General features: G+C 42.7%; 1 protein-coding gene across 2 annotated transcripts in view; it reads left to right on the top strand.

Moving 5' to 3' along the window:
- DOCK1 (dedicator of cytokinesis 1) overlaps nt 1–20,408 on the top strand; it is a 553,358-nt gene that overhangs the window by 297,113 nt on the left and 235,837 nt on the right. For both annotated transcript variants that reach the window (XM_090058391.1, XM_090058392.1), the window contains exon 29: nt 7,808–7,902. In XM_090058391.1, coding sequence (XP_089914517.1) covers nt 7,808–7,902 — 95 coding nt within the window. The remainder of the gene's footprint in view (nt 1–7,807; nt 7,903–20,408) is intronic.

Raw genomic sequence — 20,408 nt, 5'->3', positions numbered from 1 at the left:
TACAAAGCAGGCCCTATTCAATTCAGATTTGGATTCCGCCCAAATCAGGGACAGTGATTTGATTAGTTGATTTGGATCGCTGTCCTTGATTCAATTAGGCTGAATCCGAATCTGAAGATTCAGTGCTGATTCAGACATAGACACAGCTTTAAATGTTTTTTCTAAGTACCTTGAATACCAGCGCAGCTTGTGAGTGCTTTGATGCATGGAGTGTCCCACAGGAGTGTGGAGGGCCCTCCATGTGCTCGGCGGTGAACCCAGAAGTGGTCTACTGGGGTGTGTGTGCCCCCCCCCCCCGGCTCAGTGATTGGCCATAGGGAAACCCTGGGTGCCCCCCGAACCCAGGAGGCACCAGTCACCGAGCCGGGGGGGGTGGCATGGAGAGGCCCCCCAGCGTGTTTCCTGGTGGACCTGGAAGTGGACTTAGAAGTGCTTCTGGTCCACTTCTGGGTCTGCTGCCAAGTGCTCTGGGGAGCCCCCTGTGCTTCTGTGGGACATTCTATTAGCCCAAGTATTGCAGCATTCACAAGCGGCCTGCTACCTAGAGGTATGTAGAAAAACATTTAAAGCTGTGGCTTATGTCCGAATTGCCAAATCTTTCCGAAGCTCTGCAAATTGATTCGGAGTGTTCCTATTCAATTCGGAGAGGTTAAAGGGTCAATTCAGATTTGGAGATTTTTGCCACCAAATCGGGCCGAATCTCCACCGAATCGAATTGGGAACTGAAGCTTCACACAGTCCTACTGCTTAGCTTATTATTTACATACCTGATAATCCATTTTATAGGTCACTGGTATAAAATGTTATTCAAAATGAACTTTGTATGAATTATAATAGCCTTCTACAGTATTTTAGACTATTAATATTTCTTTGGAGGGTACAACTATTTTCCTTGGAATCCACTAGTTTGAGAAGATTGTACCAGCTGCTTCTTAAATAATCAAAGCAATCAGCTGAATCCTGTGTGATTTTTTTTTTTTTAGATGAGTATTTCAGTTAATAGTCGCTGACTTGCATGGTAATTAAAAAATCCCCTAGCTACATGGCTCATGATCTGCGTCACCGAGGTCTTTAAGGGCCTCCCTCAGGCCTGTTGCATGCACTGACCTTCATTGCTGGTGAATTCCTCTTCCTTGAAACCCAGCATCAGCTTCTGATCAGATTCATTCTGCCTCCCAAGTCCACTTTGGATGCAAACCTACTACCCCATGTCTCTTTTTCTCTGTTTGGGGAGCCTACTTAAAGAATCTGGGGAGGCAACAGCTGCTAGCTGTTTTCCATCATTTGGAGGCATATTGGGTTTCGTAAGGATGCATCAGGAACTAATGTATTTTTTCTGTAAAGAAAATCAGGTGGGGCTTTGTTTCTCAAAGAAAGTATAGGGACTGATTTGTGTACCATAACTTGATTTTTTTTTCCCCCCCTTTAGCCTATTTAAATCTTATTGTCTGGAGAATTCAACATCACATCTACAGTTCCATTCCAGGCAGTGTAATTATCTGTTAGGTTCATTTAAAATACTTCACTTGAAACCCAGGACTACTGGGAGTGAGAGATGTCTCTTATAGCTGCTTTTTGGATAACCATTGTTATCTGAGGGTGAAGCTCACAGCATAATTCAGTGCAGTTTAGGGTTACCTGATCTAGCTCAAGCATCACGAATAGTGTAGACACACAGTGGAATGGAGCTCAGTGCAAGGTAACTTGCCTTGCTGGGAAGCTTTAAATGAGCAAATGCAAAAAGCTCTACAGGGGTGTAGGTTGCAGTAGTGTTGGCCTAAGGACATAGAATGCACACCAGAAATCTATTACTCTATAAATCTATTAATCTCTGCTTGTTACTTTGAAACCTTCCCTAAAACTTCAAGATTTTATTTTTTCTAGTCATGCAGGGAAGGGGAAAACATTGCTTTTTTTTAAAGGTCTAAGCACATCTGTTTTCTCTTCAAGCTTCTCGTCCTTATAAGTTGGCAGGTGTGGAGCCCACGTGCCATCTGCTTGCTAGAACAGAGCCCTGGGGAAGCTTGGGGTGTCAGTATATAGCATTAGGAGCTGCTGATTCATTTTGTCATACAGGATGCTGGAGAAGGTAGTTGTCTGTCATCTAAAATCCTCCTTTCATTGATTTCCCATGCATCTTGTGTTTTGTAGGTGGTTTCAAATTATTTTATTACGCCTGGGGATTTACTGGAGAACTTTTTGAAAATCACAGGGATGAGAACAGTAGTCTGAGATACACAGGTCATAGTGTTTAGGGATGTGAGCTGTAGAAAGAGAGTTCCTTTTGTGTTACCACTCACCCGAACTATGAGACAGAGAGTCCCTTTCTCCTTAGCTAAATGAAAGGTCAGTTGTTGAGAAGAACCATCTGTCTGGGAGTGTTTCCTGTTGCCTCCTCCTTGTCATAAACGTGAAGCTCATTGGTGCCATCTTGAGGGCTGCAGAACTTCCTATGCCCAGTGGCATATTAATTAGGTATCTTAGGTGAAGTAAGGTCAGGGTTTGCATAACTTGCTGCTTTACTTTGCTTCATTATCCTTTGGTTACAGTTGGAACAGTTTTGCACTGGTTCAGAGAACTGGGGAAGGTGTCTTTCCTTAAGTCTCAGAAGAAACTGTATGAACTATTATTTTAAAAATCTGGATTGTTGGTCAGAATACAAGCTGAACCGGTACAAAATCATCTCCTTGGGAAGTATAAACTGCCAGGAGAGCATTAATTTAAGTACTGTATATACAGAAGGGTTGTATTTCAAAATCTTCATTCAAGAAGTGGTATAGTCTGATGCCTGTGAAAGTAGGGCTATTAACGTGTAAATGTCAGTAGATAAAAAAAGTATGGCTGATTCAATCAATTAGTACAAATCATACATTACACCACCTTCATGGTCAGTAAAGTATGCAAGTAGATCAGCAAAGTGCATGAAAATTCATCTGCCACTGCATGCAGCTTGATCAGTTAAGTGTGTAAAAACTGAACAGCCGAAGCATGCAGCACAGCTAATAAAGTATGAAATGGAATCTGCTTTAAAAAATCAGGAAAGAATGCATCTGCCTTCATAAAATGTTCACAAAGACAAACTCTATGGACCCAAATCTACTTTCATTCATATGGGTACAACTCCCATTGAAATCTCAATTATAAGGCTATGAAGTAAGGTCAGGAAAGAAATCAACCACCTCATGCAGTAGGAAAAAACTGCACTTAAATGAAAGAAATATTACATGATGCTTAATCAGCAAAATATGCAACATGGTCATTAAAAGTGTGTAGCTCTTTGACAAAGACTATATGAAAAATTAGCAGTTTGCAGTTTGATCACTAAAGTGCAAATACATTTTACTGAGCTACAGAGGTACGTGCCTGGAATGCATTTTGCCTTATGCAACAGTAGCATCTCATTAGCCACTAGCAGTTCCAAATTTTAACTCAATTCTTTTAGTGTCAAAATGTCGTCTTTCGCGGATGCATTCAAGGGGGATGATTTTGGGGAAGGATTACATGGTAATTATTTCATTATTCTAGTGGCTGTTCTGTAAAACATATTTTCTGTGGATGCTGATAGGCCTCTTTAGCTGTACTTAAAAATGATTCAGCCACTACACTTAAATATGATTCAGCAGATTGAATAAAAAAACCAAAACCAAAAACTATCCCCCTTTGATAGCTGCAGAATGCTGCATTAGGCATCTTAAGCCAATCATCCGTTTCTCCAGCTCCTACCTCAGTGTATACTAAATGTGCATGCTTAGGGACTCTTCTTGGATAAGATCTTTCTTGGCTAGCTAATAGCTGTACTCTGACAAAATCCAGAGAGATATTGTGTATCCACAAAATATGCATTTCTTCAATTATTCTGTAAGGTAATAACCCTTCCCTGGGGTATATGGAAGTCCCTGACTCATGCCAATAGTGAACTTATCAGTCAGGGTAAATATTTACTAGGACAGTGAATCAGAAAGATGAACCTTAACCATGGTACAAAATCTTGTAAGCCTTCAGATAAAAGGCTGGATGGGGGACAATGTCTTGGATAAAGAGACAGATGCATAGCATTTCCCCCCTTTTTTGTAGAAATTTAACATTTTGAACTTTGTGTTTTGTATATGGTCCCTGTAAACCCCAGCTCAGGAAAAATGTCCTAGTACTGTCCTGGGATAGCTAAGACAACTATGTGAGAAATAAGAAGTGCAATAGGGCTGGGTGGGAATGCACTGACTTGGAAGAAGAGCTTTCCCATATTCTGCGGTTTTGTTACATCAATATGAAAAATATGGTGTTACAGTACCCCAAATTAAACTTTCCATGATAAATTTACATTAAGCTTTGCATTATAAATTGCAAAACAATTCTGCTGTCTAATTAAAGTAACAAACTGCCTTATTCGATCAAGAGGCAAGGGTTTTGGTAGGTAAATGGAGGTTTTGAAGTAAATGCATTCTTCTTCAGGTGTCTACTGCATTGAATGCCAAAACTTACCTAAGTCTATCCCAACCACGTACATGGGTCAAAAAAAAAAAAAAAGCTCACCTTACTTTTCACATATTTCTGAGACTCATAGATTCATAGATGCTAAGGTTGGAAGGGACCTCAACAGATCATCTAGTCTGACTCCCTGCCTAGGCAGGAAAGAGTGCTGGGGTCAGATGACCCCAGGCAGATGCCTATCCAGTCTTCTCTTAAAGATCCCCAGGGTAGGAGACAGCACTACCTCCCTTGGAAGCCCATTCCAAATTTTGGCCACCCTTACCGTAAAGTTTTTCCTGATATCTAGCCTAAATCTGCTCTCTGTCAGTTTGTAACCATTGTTCCTTGGGGTTCCTTGTTACCCCAAGAGGTGCCCTGGTGAACAGAGCATCCCTTGCTGCTTCCCCCTAATAAATTTGTAAGCGGCACAAGATCACCTCTCAGCTTTCTCTTGTGGAGGCTGAAGAGGTCCAGGTCCCTCAGTCTCTCCTCATAGGGCTTGTCCTGTAAGCCCCTAACCATACGAGTGGCCCTCCTCTGGACCTTCTTGAGTCTATCAACATTCTTCTTGAAATATGGTGCCCAAAACTGGGCGCAGTACTCCAAACACTGTCTGACCAATGCCGCAAAGAGGGAAAGTATCACCTCCTTGGATCTATTTCTTATGCATCTGCTAATGCATGATCAAGTGCAGTTAGCTTTGCTGATGATCATGTTCATCTTGGAGTCCACTATGACTCTGAGATCCCTTTCCACTTCTGTGCTGCTGAGAGGGTCACTTCCCAGCCAGTAAGATATTTTTGCACCATAGGTGCTGGACTCTGCCCTTGTCCTTGTTGTACTGCATCCTGTTGTGTACTGCCCACTTTTCTAACCTGTCCAGGTCTGCCTGCACTCATTCCCTGCCCTCCAGAGTGTGCACTTCACCCCACAATTTAATATCATCTGCAAACTTAGACAGAGTACACTTCACACCCACATCCAAGTCACTGATGAAGATATTGAAGAGTACAGGTCTAAGGAGCAAACCCTGCAAGACCCCAGTACTAACATCTTTCCAGGTTGATACCGACTTGTCTACTACCACTCTCTGGGTATGACCGCTAAGCCAATTTGCCACCCACTGGTATGTGTAAACATCTATATCACAGCCTCTTAATTTATTTATGAGAATGGGATGAGATACCATATTGAAGGCCTTGCTAAAATCCAAGAAAATGACATCCACCTGTACTCCTGTCTAAGCATTTTGTGACCTTGTCATAAAACAAAACCAGATTGGTCAGGCATGATCTACTTGTTACGAATCCATGCTGGTTGTCCTGCTGCATTATTTTTCTGGCTAGACTCCCACAGATATGATTCTTCATAATCTTTTCAAAGACCTTTCCAAGGATGGAAGTGAGACTGTCTGGCCTATAATTACTTGGATCCCCCTTCCTCCCCTTCTTGAAAATAGGAACCACATTGGCCCTTTTCCAGTCCTCAGGTACCTGACCCAAGCACCATGAGCACTCAAACAGCCATGCCAGTGGTTCTGCTATGACACCGGCCAATTCCTTCAGCACCCTTGGATGCAGCTCATCCTGGCCTGCTGACTTGAACACATCCAGTCCATGCAAATGACTCTGCACCAAGTCAGCGTCAACAGTTGGTAGGCTGCTGTCCCTCTGATGCCCATCTAAGAACCCATTAGGAGACCCATCTTGAGCTCTGTTCAGGAACACTGAGGCAAAAAATTCATTGAATAGCTCAGCCTTGTCCCCCCTCTGTGTCACTAATTGCTCCTCCGTGTTCAGTAGGGGTCCTATGCTTCCCTGCGCTTTCATTTTAATCCTTACATACGTAAAAAAAAGACCTTTTGTTGTCTTTAATTTGTGTTGCCGGCCTCGGCTCTGTTGTTGTTTTGCCCTTTCTAATGGCCTCCCTGCAAGTGCGGGCCAAGTAGGTATGTTTCTCCTTGGTAGCTTCCCCCTGCTTCCACTGCTTTTATGGCTTCTTTTTTGCCCTTAGGCTCCCCTGGATTTTCCTGTTTAGCCAAGGAAGTTTTTTGGCTCCTTTCCCTCTTTTCCCTCATACTGGAATGGTCTCCCTCTGTGCCCAAAAGATCACTTCTTTTAGGAATGACCTCCTGGACTCCCATCTCGTCAATACTCTTCTATTGTGGTGCATTATTGACTAGAATTTGAAGCATGCTGAAGTTAGCCCTCCTAAAATCCAGCACTTCCACCCTACTAGTTATCTTATCCAACCTATGCCATATGGTGAATTTAATTGATTGGTGGTCGCTGTCCCCAAAGCGACTACGAATCTGCAGCTCCCCTAATGCTCCCCGTAATGACACCATAATGTTTACAACATTGTTCCTTATTCGATCAACCTTATTTTGTGCTCGATCAGCTCTTAACTTGCAGGAACAATTTAGGCTTACCTTAGGAAGTTAATGGTGGCCAGAAAGGAACCATTGTGATAATCTAGTCCAGGAGTCAGCAACATTTTTGGTCAGAGTGCCAAAAACACTTGCAAACTTGACTTGTAAGATGTTGGTTTGCCAAGGGCAGATGGTGGGGGAGCCATGAGTGGCAGTGCAGCCCTGGCCCCTTCCTGCCATCTACCCCGAGGTGTGCATGTGAAGGAAAATGTGGTGGGGGTTACTTACCCCTGATCTAGTCTGACCTATTGTTTAACACAGGTCATAAGTTTTCCTTAAAATAATTCCCCAACTAGAGAATATCTTTTGGATGAACATCCAATCCTGATTTGAATGTTTCCAGTGCTTAAAAATCCAGCTTCTGAAACCACTGAATGTTTTCCAGTGTAAACTGGATCCTGAGTCAGTTAAGTTAGTAACCTTTTCCCCTCTTTAATCATACAAATAGTTTGTTTAATTAATACTTGTATTAAAAAGGAAAGATGTCGTCATTGCTACATTTATATTTTTCTTTGACTAGTTTGATATGCTGTTTGTGTTAAGAAATCCAGTTAATCCAGGGTATGCCTTATTTAATGAAAACTGAAATCTCTCTAGAAAAGTTATACAGTACTTGATAGAATTATAATTTGTTCTTTTTCACTGAATAACATATTTGGTTGATTACAATACATTACTATTTAGGAAATAGATATTCTTGTTGTAGGTCTTTTCTAAAATAGCATAATATTATAATTTCCCTTGTATTCATATGTAGTACACTTTAACAGTAGTTTATGTTTTTAATTTGACAAAGCAAGAGATACCTTTCTGAATCTAGTCATTAATCAAGTGAGTTTTCATCAGCACTTGGTATCATTTTTGATCTAAAAGAGTTGCCTTTTTCAAATGTTTTCCTTCTTATTTTAGGATTTTCTGATGGAAACATTTATCATGTTCAAGAATCTCATTGGGAAGAATGTCTATCCTTTCGACTGGGTTATAATGAACATGATGCAGAATAAGTAAGTACAGAGAAAAAGCGCTGAACCTTACTGAGATGACTGTTTCATGTTTGATCTGAAACAACAGTGTTGCTTAGAAACAGTCACACACACAATGCAACAGCCAGATTTTTTTTTTCTGTGATGCAAATAATTATTTGAAAAATTGGCTCTAGAGATTGCAGTAGACCTGTTATTGAAAAAGAGGCAATAAAACATTGCTCATGGAGTCCAGCACAAATTAAGGGAGGGTACCATTTTTTTAAAAAGCATACACAAGACCAACAGTTTTGGAATAGATTGGTAGGGGGAAGAAATTAAATGATTGAATTATCACTATCATCTATCATTTGATAATAATGATGATAATTCAGAATTTTCACTACTGTTCCTATTGAGGTAGATAGGTTTATATGCTATGCATCTCAGAAATCAATGTCTGTTGTGTGCTTGTTTGAGATTGTGCCATAACTGGATTTCTGATGATGTTAACAGAAGGTAGATAATACGTTTCCCTACATTCTAATTGAAAGGGCATGTATTTTAAAAGCTGACCCTCTCAGCTTGGTAATGAAATGACAGGCTGTGAATCTTTCGAATCATGTTTTCTGCTTGATCATTACAGTACTCAGTTTAAGTATTTAATTATTATTTAACAGTATTCAGTGTAATATTTTACATTAGTGACATTTACTAAATGTCTCCCACACATTTATGTGTTCTGTGATGCAAGTGCAAGGAAAAAACCAGCTTATTTCCTAGTTGCCTGGAGAAATCTCTTCTGTGCTTACTGTTAGCTACCATGGCTATAAAGTTGTCAGTTTATCTTATAAAGCCTGTCTTAGGGTTTCAGACTTCTGCCATAAAAATCCACTGTAACTTGAGTCTTGGCATATTAAATCTGCTCTCAAGAATGAATTTTATGGTTAATAAATTTGATTAAAACGGATTCATCCATCCTTGGATTATGTTTATTGGTTATGGATATAATACTTTTGTGCTGATGTAACCAAAAACTCCACTACTTTAAATAAGGACCCTTTTCTGTGTTAAATAATGAGGAGGAGGTAAAGTTCGTTTGATTTTTTTGTTTGTTTGTTTGTTTGTTTTGTTTTGTTTTTTGGTGTGTTTTTAAATGTATCCCTGGTTGATAATCTCCAGTTACTTTCAGGACTGTGCTGTAGATGTTTAAGGCCCTTGACAGACATTAAATTAGATGTGCATTGGGAACTGATGCAGGATGCTAACAATTGCACTTCCTGCCATGGCACACATACATAGTAGCAGGCACAGTTGTGGGGACTGAGCATCAGATTCCATTGTGCCAGTGGAGGGGGAGCCCAGAATCATGATCCCAGGATCCCTCTGCACTGACAAGTAGTGTTTGGCTCCCTGCACTCTGCTGGGAGGGAGCTCTGATCAACTTATGGGGCTCCCATCTGGAAAAGTGCATGGTGTGTTCGCACGGCTGGGAACCCCAATCACCTGACAGGTTTCCCCACTGGGGAAGCACATGGTGCACTCCCGCATCTGGGAACTCCAGTCTGCTGACTTATTCCTTCATTCATCATCATTCTAAGACAGCACAAGACAGGACTGCACTGGGTTCTTTTTGATGCCCATCAATTCCATTTTCAATTGGTGCAGATGTTACTGGCTGTGAATTGTATTTCCCCGAGTTATAATGAAGATGGTTGTGTTGCCTTCCCAAATGGCAGAATTTAGTATCTTATGAACATTGATTTGGATGGAGCTTTAGTTTTGATTTTGCTTTTGGTCTGTAAACTATCATGGCAGAAAAATAGTAGCAAAATAGCAACCCTAGGGGGATTTTTGTTTGTTTCTTTCTTGTGGTTAGAGGTGTCAAATGCATAGTTCCTGGTTCAGAAAATTAGCAGTATTCTGAATCTGCCATCCTGGATGATGGCTTTTGTCATTAAAATACAAGCCTAAGTAACAGCTAGACTGATGTCTAAACTGAATTTACACTGTAGATATAGGAGAGTGCCATGGGCTTCAGGCAAGTGGTATATTTTTTTCCTGATGTACTAGTCTGCAAAAGTGTTGTTTACATGCTTTGAGGACTTGACTCCCCAAGAAACTTGTTCACCTCTGTTTTTAAGTTAAACTCCTTTCCTTAAAATTAACCAGAATGCCAGTATTTAAACTGAATTCCATTATCTTTATGTGGGATTCTGAAATGGATTGAGCTCTTTTGATTTGTCCTCTTACAGTGAGGTGGGGCCTCCAACAATAAGCAACTATATTTTTAAAAGTATTTTCCCTATCTAACCTTTTCGTTTTGTAAGACAGTTAAACATTTTAAGGGTATAGACAGACAACAGCGATCTCATTTTCAAAGGACACCATTATACTTGCCCTCCTGCTAGCTAACACCAACCCAGACATAGTGGGGCTCACTGAAATGTGGTAGGACCCAACGCATGACTTGGTGGTGAACATCAAGAATTATAGGCTGTACAGAAGAGATAGGACAGGGAGGAAAGGGGGGGGGGTATGGTGCTCTATGTCAAGGAGCAATACATATCCTCAGTGAGTAGCACTGGGTCAGAGGAGGGGCAAACCAAAGTGCTCTGGGTTAGAATACAAGGAGGTCGGGGAGAAAGGGACTTAACGGTGGGGGTCTACTATAGACCACCCAACCAAGGGGAAGAGCTAGACCAGGAATTCTTAAGTCAGCTCATGGAGGCAGTTAGGTCAAAGGATGTTGTCATCACAGGCAAGCTAAACTTTCCAAACATCTGCTGGGAGGAGCAGTCAGCCAGATCTTACTGCTCATGTAGGTTCCTAGCTGAGGGACAGGACCTCCATCTAACCCAGGAGGTGCACAGCCCCACCAGGGGAGACACCTTGTTGGATCTGGTCTTGGCCATGGGCGATAACTTGGTGAGGGGGCTGCAGGTGCTCGACCACCTGAGCGACAGCGATCTTCTCCTGCTGGAATTCACCTTCCAGCGCAAGGTGACCAAGGTCTGTAGCAAGGGAGCAGCTCTGGATTTCAGAAGGGTGGATTTCAGTGAGGTAAGGAGATTAGTGGGGGAGACTCTGAGGTCCTGGGTGGGGGGAGAGTTGGGTGTCCAAGAACAGTGGTCTTGCCTTAAGGAGATGATTCTCCAAGCCCAAAGGGAAGTAATCCCTACACAAATCAAAGGGAGCAAGAGGGTAAAAAGGCCCCCATGGCTCACCGAAAGCATCTGAAATGTCTCCAAGCTAAAAAAGAGGCATACACCCATTGGAAGAGAGGGGCCATCACTAGAGAGGACTATACGTCTGTTGCTTGGGACTGTAGCGGGGCGGTCAGGAAGGCCAAAGCAGAGATGGAACTGGGACTAGCTACCTAGGTCAAGGAGAACAAGAAGTCCTTTTTTAAATACATAGGAGGTAAAAAGAAGGTACCAGGTAACATGGGGCCTCTGCGAGAAATGCTAGGAAATCTGTTCGTCACACCAGACAGCAGTTAACCTATTTATCAATTTCTTTGCCTCCATTTTTCTGAGTAGGCACCTGTTCATCCCCCCCACTGGGACCCCTGTAGGCCCAGTGGGAGGCGCACCCGGGCCTAGGGTCAGCGAGGACCTAGTCAGGGAACTTCTGGAAGGACTGGACATATTTAAATCAGCACGTTCTTAGGATCTCCATCCCAGTGCTGAGGGAACTAGCAAAGGTTAATGCGGAAACTCTGGCATGGCTTTGAGTACTCATGCTGCTCTGGCGATGTGCCAGAGGACTGGAAAAGGGCCAATGTGGTTCCCTCCAAAGGGAGGAAGGAGGACCCAGGAAACTATAGGCCCGTTAGTCTTACCTCAGTCCTGGGGAAGGTTTTTGAGAAAATTATCCTGGTGCATGTCCAGAAGGGGCCAGCAGGGTAGACTGTGCTTTGGGGCAACCAACATGGTTTCATTAGAGGCAGGTCCTGTCAGACGAACCTGGTAGCTTTCTATGACCGGGTCACAAAATCCGTGGATGCAGGTGTCATGGTGGATATAGTCTTTCTGGACTTTAGGAAGGCCTTTGACATGGTCTCTCACCCCATTCTCATTAAAAAAAAAACTAGGAGACGGTGGTGCTGATGCCTACACGGTTAGATGGGTCAGTAACTGTCTAGAGGAGTGCACCCATAGAGTGGTGGTGGACAAGTCTTATTTGACCTGGAGGGATATGGGCAGTGGGGTTCTGCAGGGCTCGGTCCTTGGGCCCGCACTGTTCAACATCTTCATCAGCGACTTGGACAAAGGGGTAAAATGCACCCTGTTCACATTTTCAGATATCACTAGGATGTGGGGTGAAGTGGGCATGCTAGAAGGAAGGAATAGGCTGCAGTTGGATCTGGACAGACGACAGGGGTGGGCAGATGAGAACACGATGGGTTTCAACACTGACAAGTGCAAGGTACTGCACCTGGGGAGGAAGAACCAGCAGCACACCTACAGGCTGGGGAACTTCCTTCTCATCAGCACAGAGGCAGAAAAGGATCTTGGTGTCATTATTGTTGCCAAGATGAACATGGGCCGACAGTGGGGATGCGGTCAGGAAGGCTAATCGCAACTTGTCATGCATCCACAGATGCATCTCAGACAGGTTCAAGGAGGTGATACTCCCCCTCTATGCGACACTGGTTAGGCTGCAGTTGGAGTACTGTGTCGAGTTCTGGGTGCCGCACTTCAGGAGGGATGTGGACAACATGGAGAGGGTCCAGAGGAGGCCACTCGCATGATCCACAGACAGCAGGGCAGGCCCTACAAGGAGAGGCTACGGGACCTGAACCTGTTCAGCCCCCACAAGAGAAGGCTGAGGGGGGACCTGGTGGCCTGTTACAAACTAGTCAGAGGGGACCAGCAGGCACTGGGGGAGTCCCTGTTCCCCTAAGCACTACCAGGAGTAACTAGAAATAACAGTCACAAGCTGGCAGAGGGTAGATTCAGACTAGACGTCAGGACGCACTACTTCACGGTCAGGGCAGCTAGGATCTGGAACCAACTTCCAAGAGAAGTGGTGCTTGCTCCTACCCTGGGGGGTCTTTAAGAGGAGGCTAGATGTACACCTTGCTGGGGTCATTTGACCCCAGTATTCTTTCCTGCCATGGCAGGGGGTTGGACTTGATGATCTGTTCAGGTCCCTTCCAACCCTACAAACTATGAAACTGTAAACTGTTGGGATGCAACTCATGTGTCCGCATGCTTCTATAGCAGTGCAAGGGAAGAAAAGACACTTGAACCTTGCCCCTTTGTCAGCGGGTTGATGTGCCTGCTGCCTTGCATGCGGGCTTTGTCCCCTTAGGAGCCCCTTAGCCAGTCCTTACAAAATAAAACAATGCTCCTTGGTCCAAACAAACAAACATTTATACATTTGTCCACATTCATATGGTGTGTAATAAGCCTGCCTTGTAGAAGAATTATCCTTTCTTCACCAGCGCCTTTACACAAACATTCAGTGGAGGGTGCTAGTTCATAATGGCTGCTTACAAACGCTAAAATAAAACAGGGAAAAAATGCACCTTATGGGAAGGAGTCCATTTGTTCGACCTGACTCTGCAGCATCTGGATAGATCAGGCACTTCAGCGGGACTTTTTGGCACCTTTATTTAAAGTTGATTGAATTAGCTATTATATAAAAGTGCCAAAAAAGCCCCCACTAAAGCACCCACTTTATACAGAGGTTGGATGAGCCAGGTCTAACTAATGCTGTGCCTCTTCTAGGCATGTGCTGGGCTTGGTGCAGGAGTGTGCCGAGTTTAAAAGTAAAGTGACATTTTTGTTTTTGTTTCATTTCTAACATCTCAAAGCAGCTAATCTACTGTAGGTTTCCTGCTGCTGTCGACAGGTAGCCTGGGACAAATTTTCAAAAGACCTCTTTCAAGTGTTCCAGAGTATTTGCTAGCACATCTGTTTCCCTGCATGGAAAATCTTACACCTAGCATGTACACAGTGCTTACAGATACGATTTGTACACTGGAATATTGTTGTGTGTTTGTATATACTGATGTACTTGTAGATATAGGGAGGGAGGCTAAAGGGGGGAGCCTTTGAAAATGTATCTAGCCATTGAATAATGCTTCCTTTTCACATGTATACAGATTGCACACAGCCATGTTAGAATATTAATTATTCACCATTTGTATATTTGTATATATTATTGTGGCATACCAAGGCCTTGGTGTATCATATCTTTGTTTTTTCTCTTACGCCTCCAGGCCTTTCCTGTGTTTTGTGAAGTATACAGGTTTACTTCCGAGGAATTCTCTATCTGTCTATACTTAAGTTTTAATAGCCCAGATGCTCATGCTGTTACCACCCATAGTGTTGAAGCAGATAAAGTAAAGCTCCATATTCTGTACAGTATTGTTGATATTGTTCTTTGTTGGTCTCTTAACAGTTGATATTCTATTTAGAGACTTCTCTATACATTAGGGTTGTAAAATTTAATTAAAGACAACATTGGTTGGTTTAACAAAACAATTTGTTAATCAAGAATCAAAGTTATAGAATGTAATTGATTTCCTGTAGGACTTTGTAATCAGCTGGTGTTACCAATATGTTCAAATGGTGTTTATCTGATGTTTGCTGATGAGACATGGCAAAGCACTGTAGCCTCAGTATAGGATGATTGAGTGCTGTAGAATATGAGATGCAAGGAGAAATGACTGTTGAAGCACTAGTAATGTTACTATCCCTTCGACTGTTACATTGAAGTCCAGTGCAGCATCTGTTACGCAGTAAACAGCACTGCCAAATAACAGAGAGGGGAAGGAAATTGAGTGATAGATTTACAGAACTGAATGATCTGTAAAACAAACTCCATTCCAATTGGAATTTGGTAAGGACTCCCATAGGAAAAAAAAAAGCATATGAAATTAATAACCCAGTTGGGAGGGCTTTACCTGAATACAAATGCCACGGTGCTTTCTGTAGCCATGCTCATAGCAGTGTTTAGTTGTTGACTGAGAGATATGTTTATGCTAATATCCGTTGTTTTCTCTGGAGGGGGGGGTCTCATCCCAGAATTGACCAGAGGCAGCTTTTGCTAGCTTATGAACTCTAATGAGATCACAGTTGGAGACGGAATGGTTGCAGAGAGTAGATATTTAGGTCTAGGCCCTGCAAAAACTTACCAGTATTTTATACTCTCTGAGCATCCAAACAGCTACTCAGAATATATTAACCTTTTGAATTTACTGCTTAACTTTGCAGCACAAAGATCTTATTGTATATTTCTTCATACTACTTTCTAGATATCAATTTAACACTGCTCCTTCATATTAGACCACATTAGAGTCCTAGCTAGTTAAATTTATGTTAGCATAGTTTTTTACCTTAAATAATTTCTTTATCTGACAGAGAGTTCTAAACACAGCACTGAACACCTGTCACTAAATGTGTTCTTGTTTAAATTCCCTGGCAAATAAAGTTGAACCAAAATAACAACTGTGAGGGGAAAAAAAAACATTTCTAAGGATTTTGCCATTGTTATTGCAAAATGATTTAGATTGGTTCTATTTAAAACATTTTAAAATTATGTTTACTTTAAGGTATTTGATATATTGATATTCTCTTTTGATAGAATTCTCTGTCTATATATGAGTGAGGACCAAACATGATGAGTTTTAATCAAAGTTTTATTGCGTCATAATGTTCATCATAGAGCAATTATAGTACTACACTTGCTTCATTCCTGAAGGCTGTCAATTAAATTCAGTCTAAACTTGTAACTGTTTCTGTCTCAGTAATAGGACTCTTAGGCAGATGTAATCAGTTAAGCTGTTACATGGTTAAGTGGCTGGGTGGTTTTCATGTGTGTTTTAGAAGTAGTAACTGGAAGATCACCATATTTGCTTTCACTTTGTGGTCTGGGACAGATTTGGACCTTGGTTTCTTTCTTTCCCCCCACCCCAGGATTAAGAGTTTACTGATCTGCTAACCTAGACTTTGTAATTGGTATGTTGGGGGTGCCCCCCCCCCACGCCCCCGCATTATCTGTTCCTATGTATATTTTGAAACTTTTTTTTTTATTCTCATTTTTATGTAACGGCTTCAGCCATATTGGCTGCGAACAGGTAAGAAAAACATTTTAACTTTTTTTTTTAGCTCTTGCATACAGCTTGCTGTGCTGGAATTGGAAGTCTATTTTCTTAAGAAGAGATGCAGTTTTATCAGTGCTAGTGCCAGTTTCCCTACATCATGATTCTATTCACATGTCACACTTCTGTCCTAGAGGGATTATTTAATCTTTGGCCTCTCTGTTGGTTTTCCTGATGGGGTGTCAGTAGGGATTGTGTAGCTTGTGACACATTCATTTGAGTCAACAGGAATAGTCATGGAGATTTAGTTGCCTTTATAAAATGAATTTGGTGGTCTCAGGGCTACTTCTGATGAACAGATGTCTACATCACTAAAACCACTGCCACCGTTGGATTAATGTGTTTTCCTGTTGGCAGTCTCAGGTTAAACAAAGGATAGAATATGTCAAGGAAGAATGATGCTTTTTATTTCTGTGTATTCTTTCTCCAGAATAGCTTTAAGTTGCATTGGTGAGACGTTATGGAGATGGTTTCTGCTGAAAGTGCTGTATCTTCATCCTAGATAGATGAAATTATTCATCTTTCAACACAGATGGTCAAGAAATACCATGAATTTTCTGTTTAAAAAATAAATCCAACAAAAATAAAATATCGAGGAGTAGGCTAAACATCTGCTCTCTTGCATTTGAGCTTAAGGGCTGGCTGGCTGTTCATCTGGGGAGCATTCAGTGTACTGATGCTTCCACCTGTTAAGAGGTACTTCATTTATATGTGAAATGAAATCAAGAGTCTTTTATACTTTATTCAAGCATAAAAAAAAAATCTATAACTATTTTACAAAATGGAATAGATAATTTACTCCCAATGTTGTTGGCAAGATCTTGGATATAATCTGTGTTTTTACCCTACTTTCTTCCTATTCTTTTTCACACACTCCTATCTGGAAAAAATAATATAATCAAGAAATGCATGTTTCAGAAGTTAATTTTGTTCATTTGTAGTTTGCTTGCAGGCTTAGGTTGTCCGTATTGCTGTATTTTGGTTCTTTCAAACTGCCAGTGAAACATAGGCTGTGTATTACTACACTGTTGCTTGTCAAACTATAATGTAATTTGAGAACTTCTCTGGTGTGTGCATACAACTGTCAACAGCATACAAGCATTTCAACAGATGATGTCTAATGCTGAACAAAAGCAGGTTTCATAGTTTTGTAGTTGTTAGGGGCTGCAAGGAGGTTGAACTTGATCTTAAAGTTTTTAGTTCAGTAATTGTCTAAATAACCTAAACAAATATTGAAAGATAAATCCAAGCCAAAATAATATTACTTTTCAAGTTACTCAAACTTTTCTGAAGAGATAGATATTTGTTATATGATACATATACTGCATAGCAAATAATAGTATATATGATGTATGTGTTTACTGTATATACGTAAGTATGGGAAAACAAATACGGTTTTCCACAAATTAATTAGAACAAACTTTTTTGGTATTGTTTACCAGTGGTAAATTCTAATTTAGCTCATCAAATTAAGCCTAAGAGTACAAGTTCAGTCTGATGCTTATCTTTCAGAAAACTTGCTTTGTCATCTTTAGTTAGATTGCCAGCTCTCAGCCTTCCTACGTCATACTAGAACTGGAATAAAAAAGGAAAGACTGGCTGATTCCTGAGCTGGCAATTTAATAGTTAGTAGTTGTCAGACTGGTGGAAATGTATCCAGAGGGTATAAAGGATTTTGGAAAGAAAACTGCCAGAAACACAGAGGCAGTATATTTTAACAGACTGCTAATTTGTTTTAAATATATTTTGGGGGAACAAGAAAGAGAAAAAAAATTAGGAGTTTTTTCCCTAAAAAAGCTTTCACAATAGTTCAAAGAGAGAGATGACATTTAAACTTTAAATAAATATCTTGGGGTGAAATTACACATTAGAGTTAACAGGTGCTAATTTTAAGGAATGTTAGTTTGTGTTCAGGTTAATTGGTGGTGGGGATCAGTCACATGTTTGGGGTTAACACCTTCTCTAATGTGCACTGCTCAGATCTGCCACAAGTGCTGGTAGGCAGAGGCATGGATAAGGACTGCAAGTCTGCTTCATACCTGTCCTGCTCATTACCTCTGTAGCCGCATTATAGGCCAGGGAGGAGCATGGCCCCTGAGTGTTGTTTGGATCACCTCCTCCATCCTCCAGTTGGCCCCTCCACTTCTGGAGCACTGCCTTGCCACCCAAGTGAGCTCCAGAGCTGTGGTGGCAGAAGCACCTGGGGGGAGGGGGAGGAGTTCCCTCTCTACTTGCTCTCAGGCTTCTTGCACCTTCACTGCTCCCACACACCCAATTCCAGTCCCCACCGATTTGGGCAGTAGGGTCTGTAGAGATGCCTACAGACAAGGAGGCAGAACACCCCACAGGTACTTGCCACTGTCAGGCTGATTCAGTGGAGGGACTAGTGAGGAAAAGAGAGAGATATTGGGGTGGGAAGGGAGCAATTCTGGGAGTAGAGGGGTGATTTGCAAGTCAGGGAAGTTTGGGGGAGAGAGAGGACAGAAGCCTGGTAGTTGTTCCCCACCTCCCCCTACCATCTTCTTTCTCCACTCCCTCCAATCCTGTCCCCCTCACCCCTTTCCCATGTGCCCTGGTTCCCCTAACCCTTCACTCCTTTTCCACTCCCACCCCCACTCACCCCATCCTCACCTACCTGTTGCCTGAATGTTTCCAGCTATGATTCCAGAGCCATAGAGTCCTGGATGATAGCTAGCCCATCTGGAAGCAGTTCTCCTTTGGATGCTGGAGGACTTCAGATTGGTGGTTTTATCTCACATGAACACCCAAAAGTTAACTTAAGGTTAAATAGCACAGCTCAGAGAGAACCCTTGCCCAAGATGGTGTAATTTTAAGATGCCTAGAGGCAACTGAATATTTGTTACTGGTCAATGCTAGCACCAGTACTTTTCAATGCATATATCTCAGACTTTCTTTATATCACATTTCAGTGATACGTGTATGCTGATGATGTCACCATAGTAGCCCAAGGAGTAGACATGATAGAACTGGAAAAGACAATGTACTCGCATGGAACTTATCACTGATTATCTCCACAAATGGTACTTAAAGTTGAACATCAGTAAATCAATATCACCAGTTTTCCACCTGCACAATTCTTGAGCCAAGAGCACCCTGAATATCAGAGTAGGCAACTACAGCCTTCCCCAAGAGCATACATCAACCTATCTAGAAATCGCATTAAACCAGGGGTGGGAAATTATTTTAGCTGTATGTCCACTTAATGAGTTTTGGTGAGGTGTAGAGGGCCACAAGGGTGGTCCCACCCTGTCGCAGAGCACTCAGGTACCCTGCGCCTACAAGCAGAAAATGGCTTAGGAGAGACCCCGAGTGGTGAGAAGGGAGAGGCTCAACTGTCAGTCACCAGGGCAGCACAGGTGCTGGTTGCTAGGGCAACCAAGGGAACCAGCTGACAGAAAGGGGCAGGGCTTGACCCTTCTTAAACCCAGGCATGAGGCCAGGAGGGCAGTTCCCCTCTGGCAGCCAAGGAGGGGGGAGCTCGGCCAGTGCAGTGAGAAAGGAGAAGATCGACTGCATGAGCATCCCTGGGTTGCTGCCATAAGTGGGAGTATTTTTCCCTGTAGGACTAGAATGTTGGTTTTGACCAGACGGTTTAGTTTTATGTTATAGTCTAGGGGCTTTGTGTTTTTGCGTTTATGGTTTTGGCTGGAGGACTGGTTGAGGCTATTAGGGGTCGGAGGAGGCCTCATAGGAGCTGGTGTCAGAAAGGGCGCTGTGGTTTGACCCTAGCCCCCGGAGTGAGAAGGGGGCGGCGAGGAGCCCCCGGAGTGAGAAGGGGGCGGCAAGGAGCCCTGGAAGGAAAGGAGAGAGGGCCAAAGCATAACAAGGCCTAGATCAAACCATGTAAGTTCCATCTGAGAGGCTTGGGCTGCGGTGTAGGGGAGGGAAGGAGCTGCAGGTAGCACCCCCTGGCACCGGGGTGTATAAAATGGGCAGCCTCCCGCTGATTACACCAGTCAATTAATTAATTAAGACCAAGGTGTGGCAGGCGAGTAAGCAGGCGGTCGGCCCATTACAGAAGGGCGGAGTCACTCTCGAAGAGACTCCGATAGTGATATTTTTGTCACACACCCCTTGACAGGTGCCCCACTCCCTGGTCACCATCTTGGGACCAGAAGTCCCAACCGTGCCTAACCCCTGAACATTGCCATTGGAAGTTCCTCCCTTTGCCCCTGGAAGTACTCCTTTTAGGAGAAGGGTCTGAATGCCCCTGAACCAGAAAAAAACCAAGTCATATACTTTAGTCAATGATTAAATGTGCAGCTCCCAGCACTCCCACACATGCAGCTCCTGGCACTCGCACACCACTGGGAGAAGCCCCATGCGTAGGAGCTGGCTGCCTTCCCCACTGACTGCCACCATGGAAGCAGAGGTGGGGCTCCCCCCCATTTCTGGCGGTGTCCCCGCACAT

Source organism: Crocodylus siamensis, chromosome 7 (genome assembly GCF_052110815.1).
Source record: "Crocodylus siamensis isolate JL-2025a chromosome 7, ASM5211081v1, whole genome shotgun sequence".
In the NCBI taxonomy this organism is placed as follows: Eukaryota; Metazoa; Chordata; order Crocodylia; family Crocodylidae; genus Crocodylus; species Crocodylus siamensis.
This window is presented reverse-complemented; position numbering and strand designations above follow the sequence as displayed.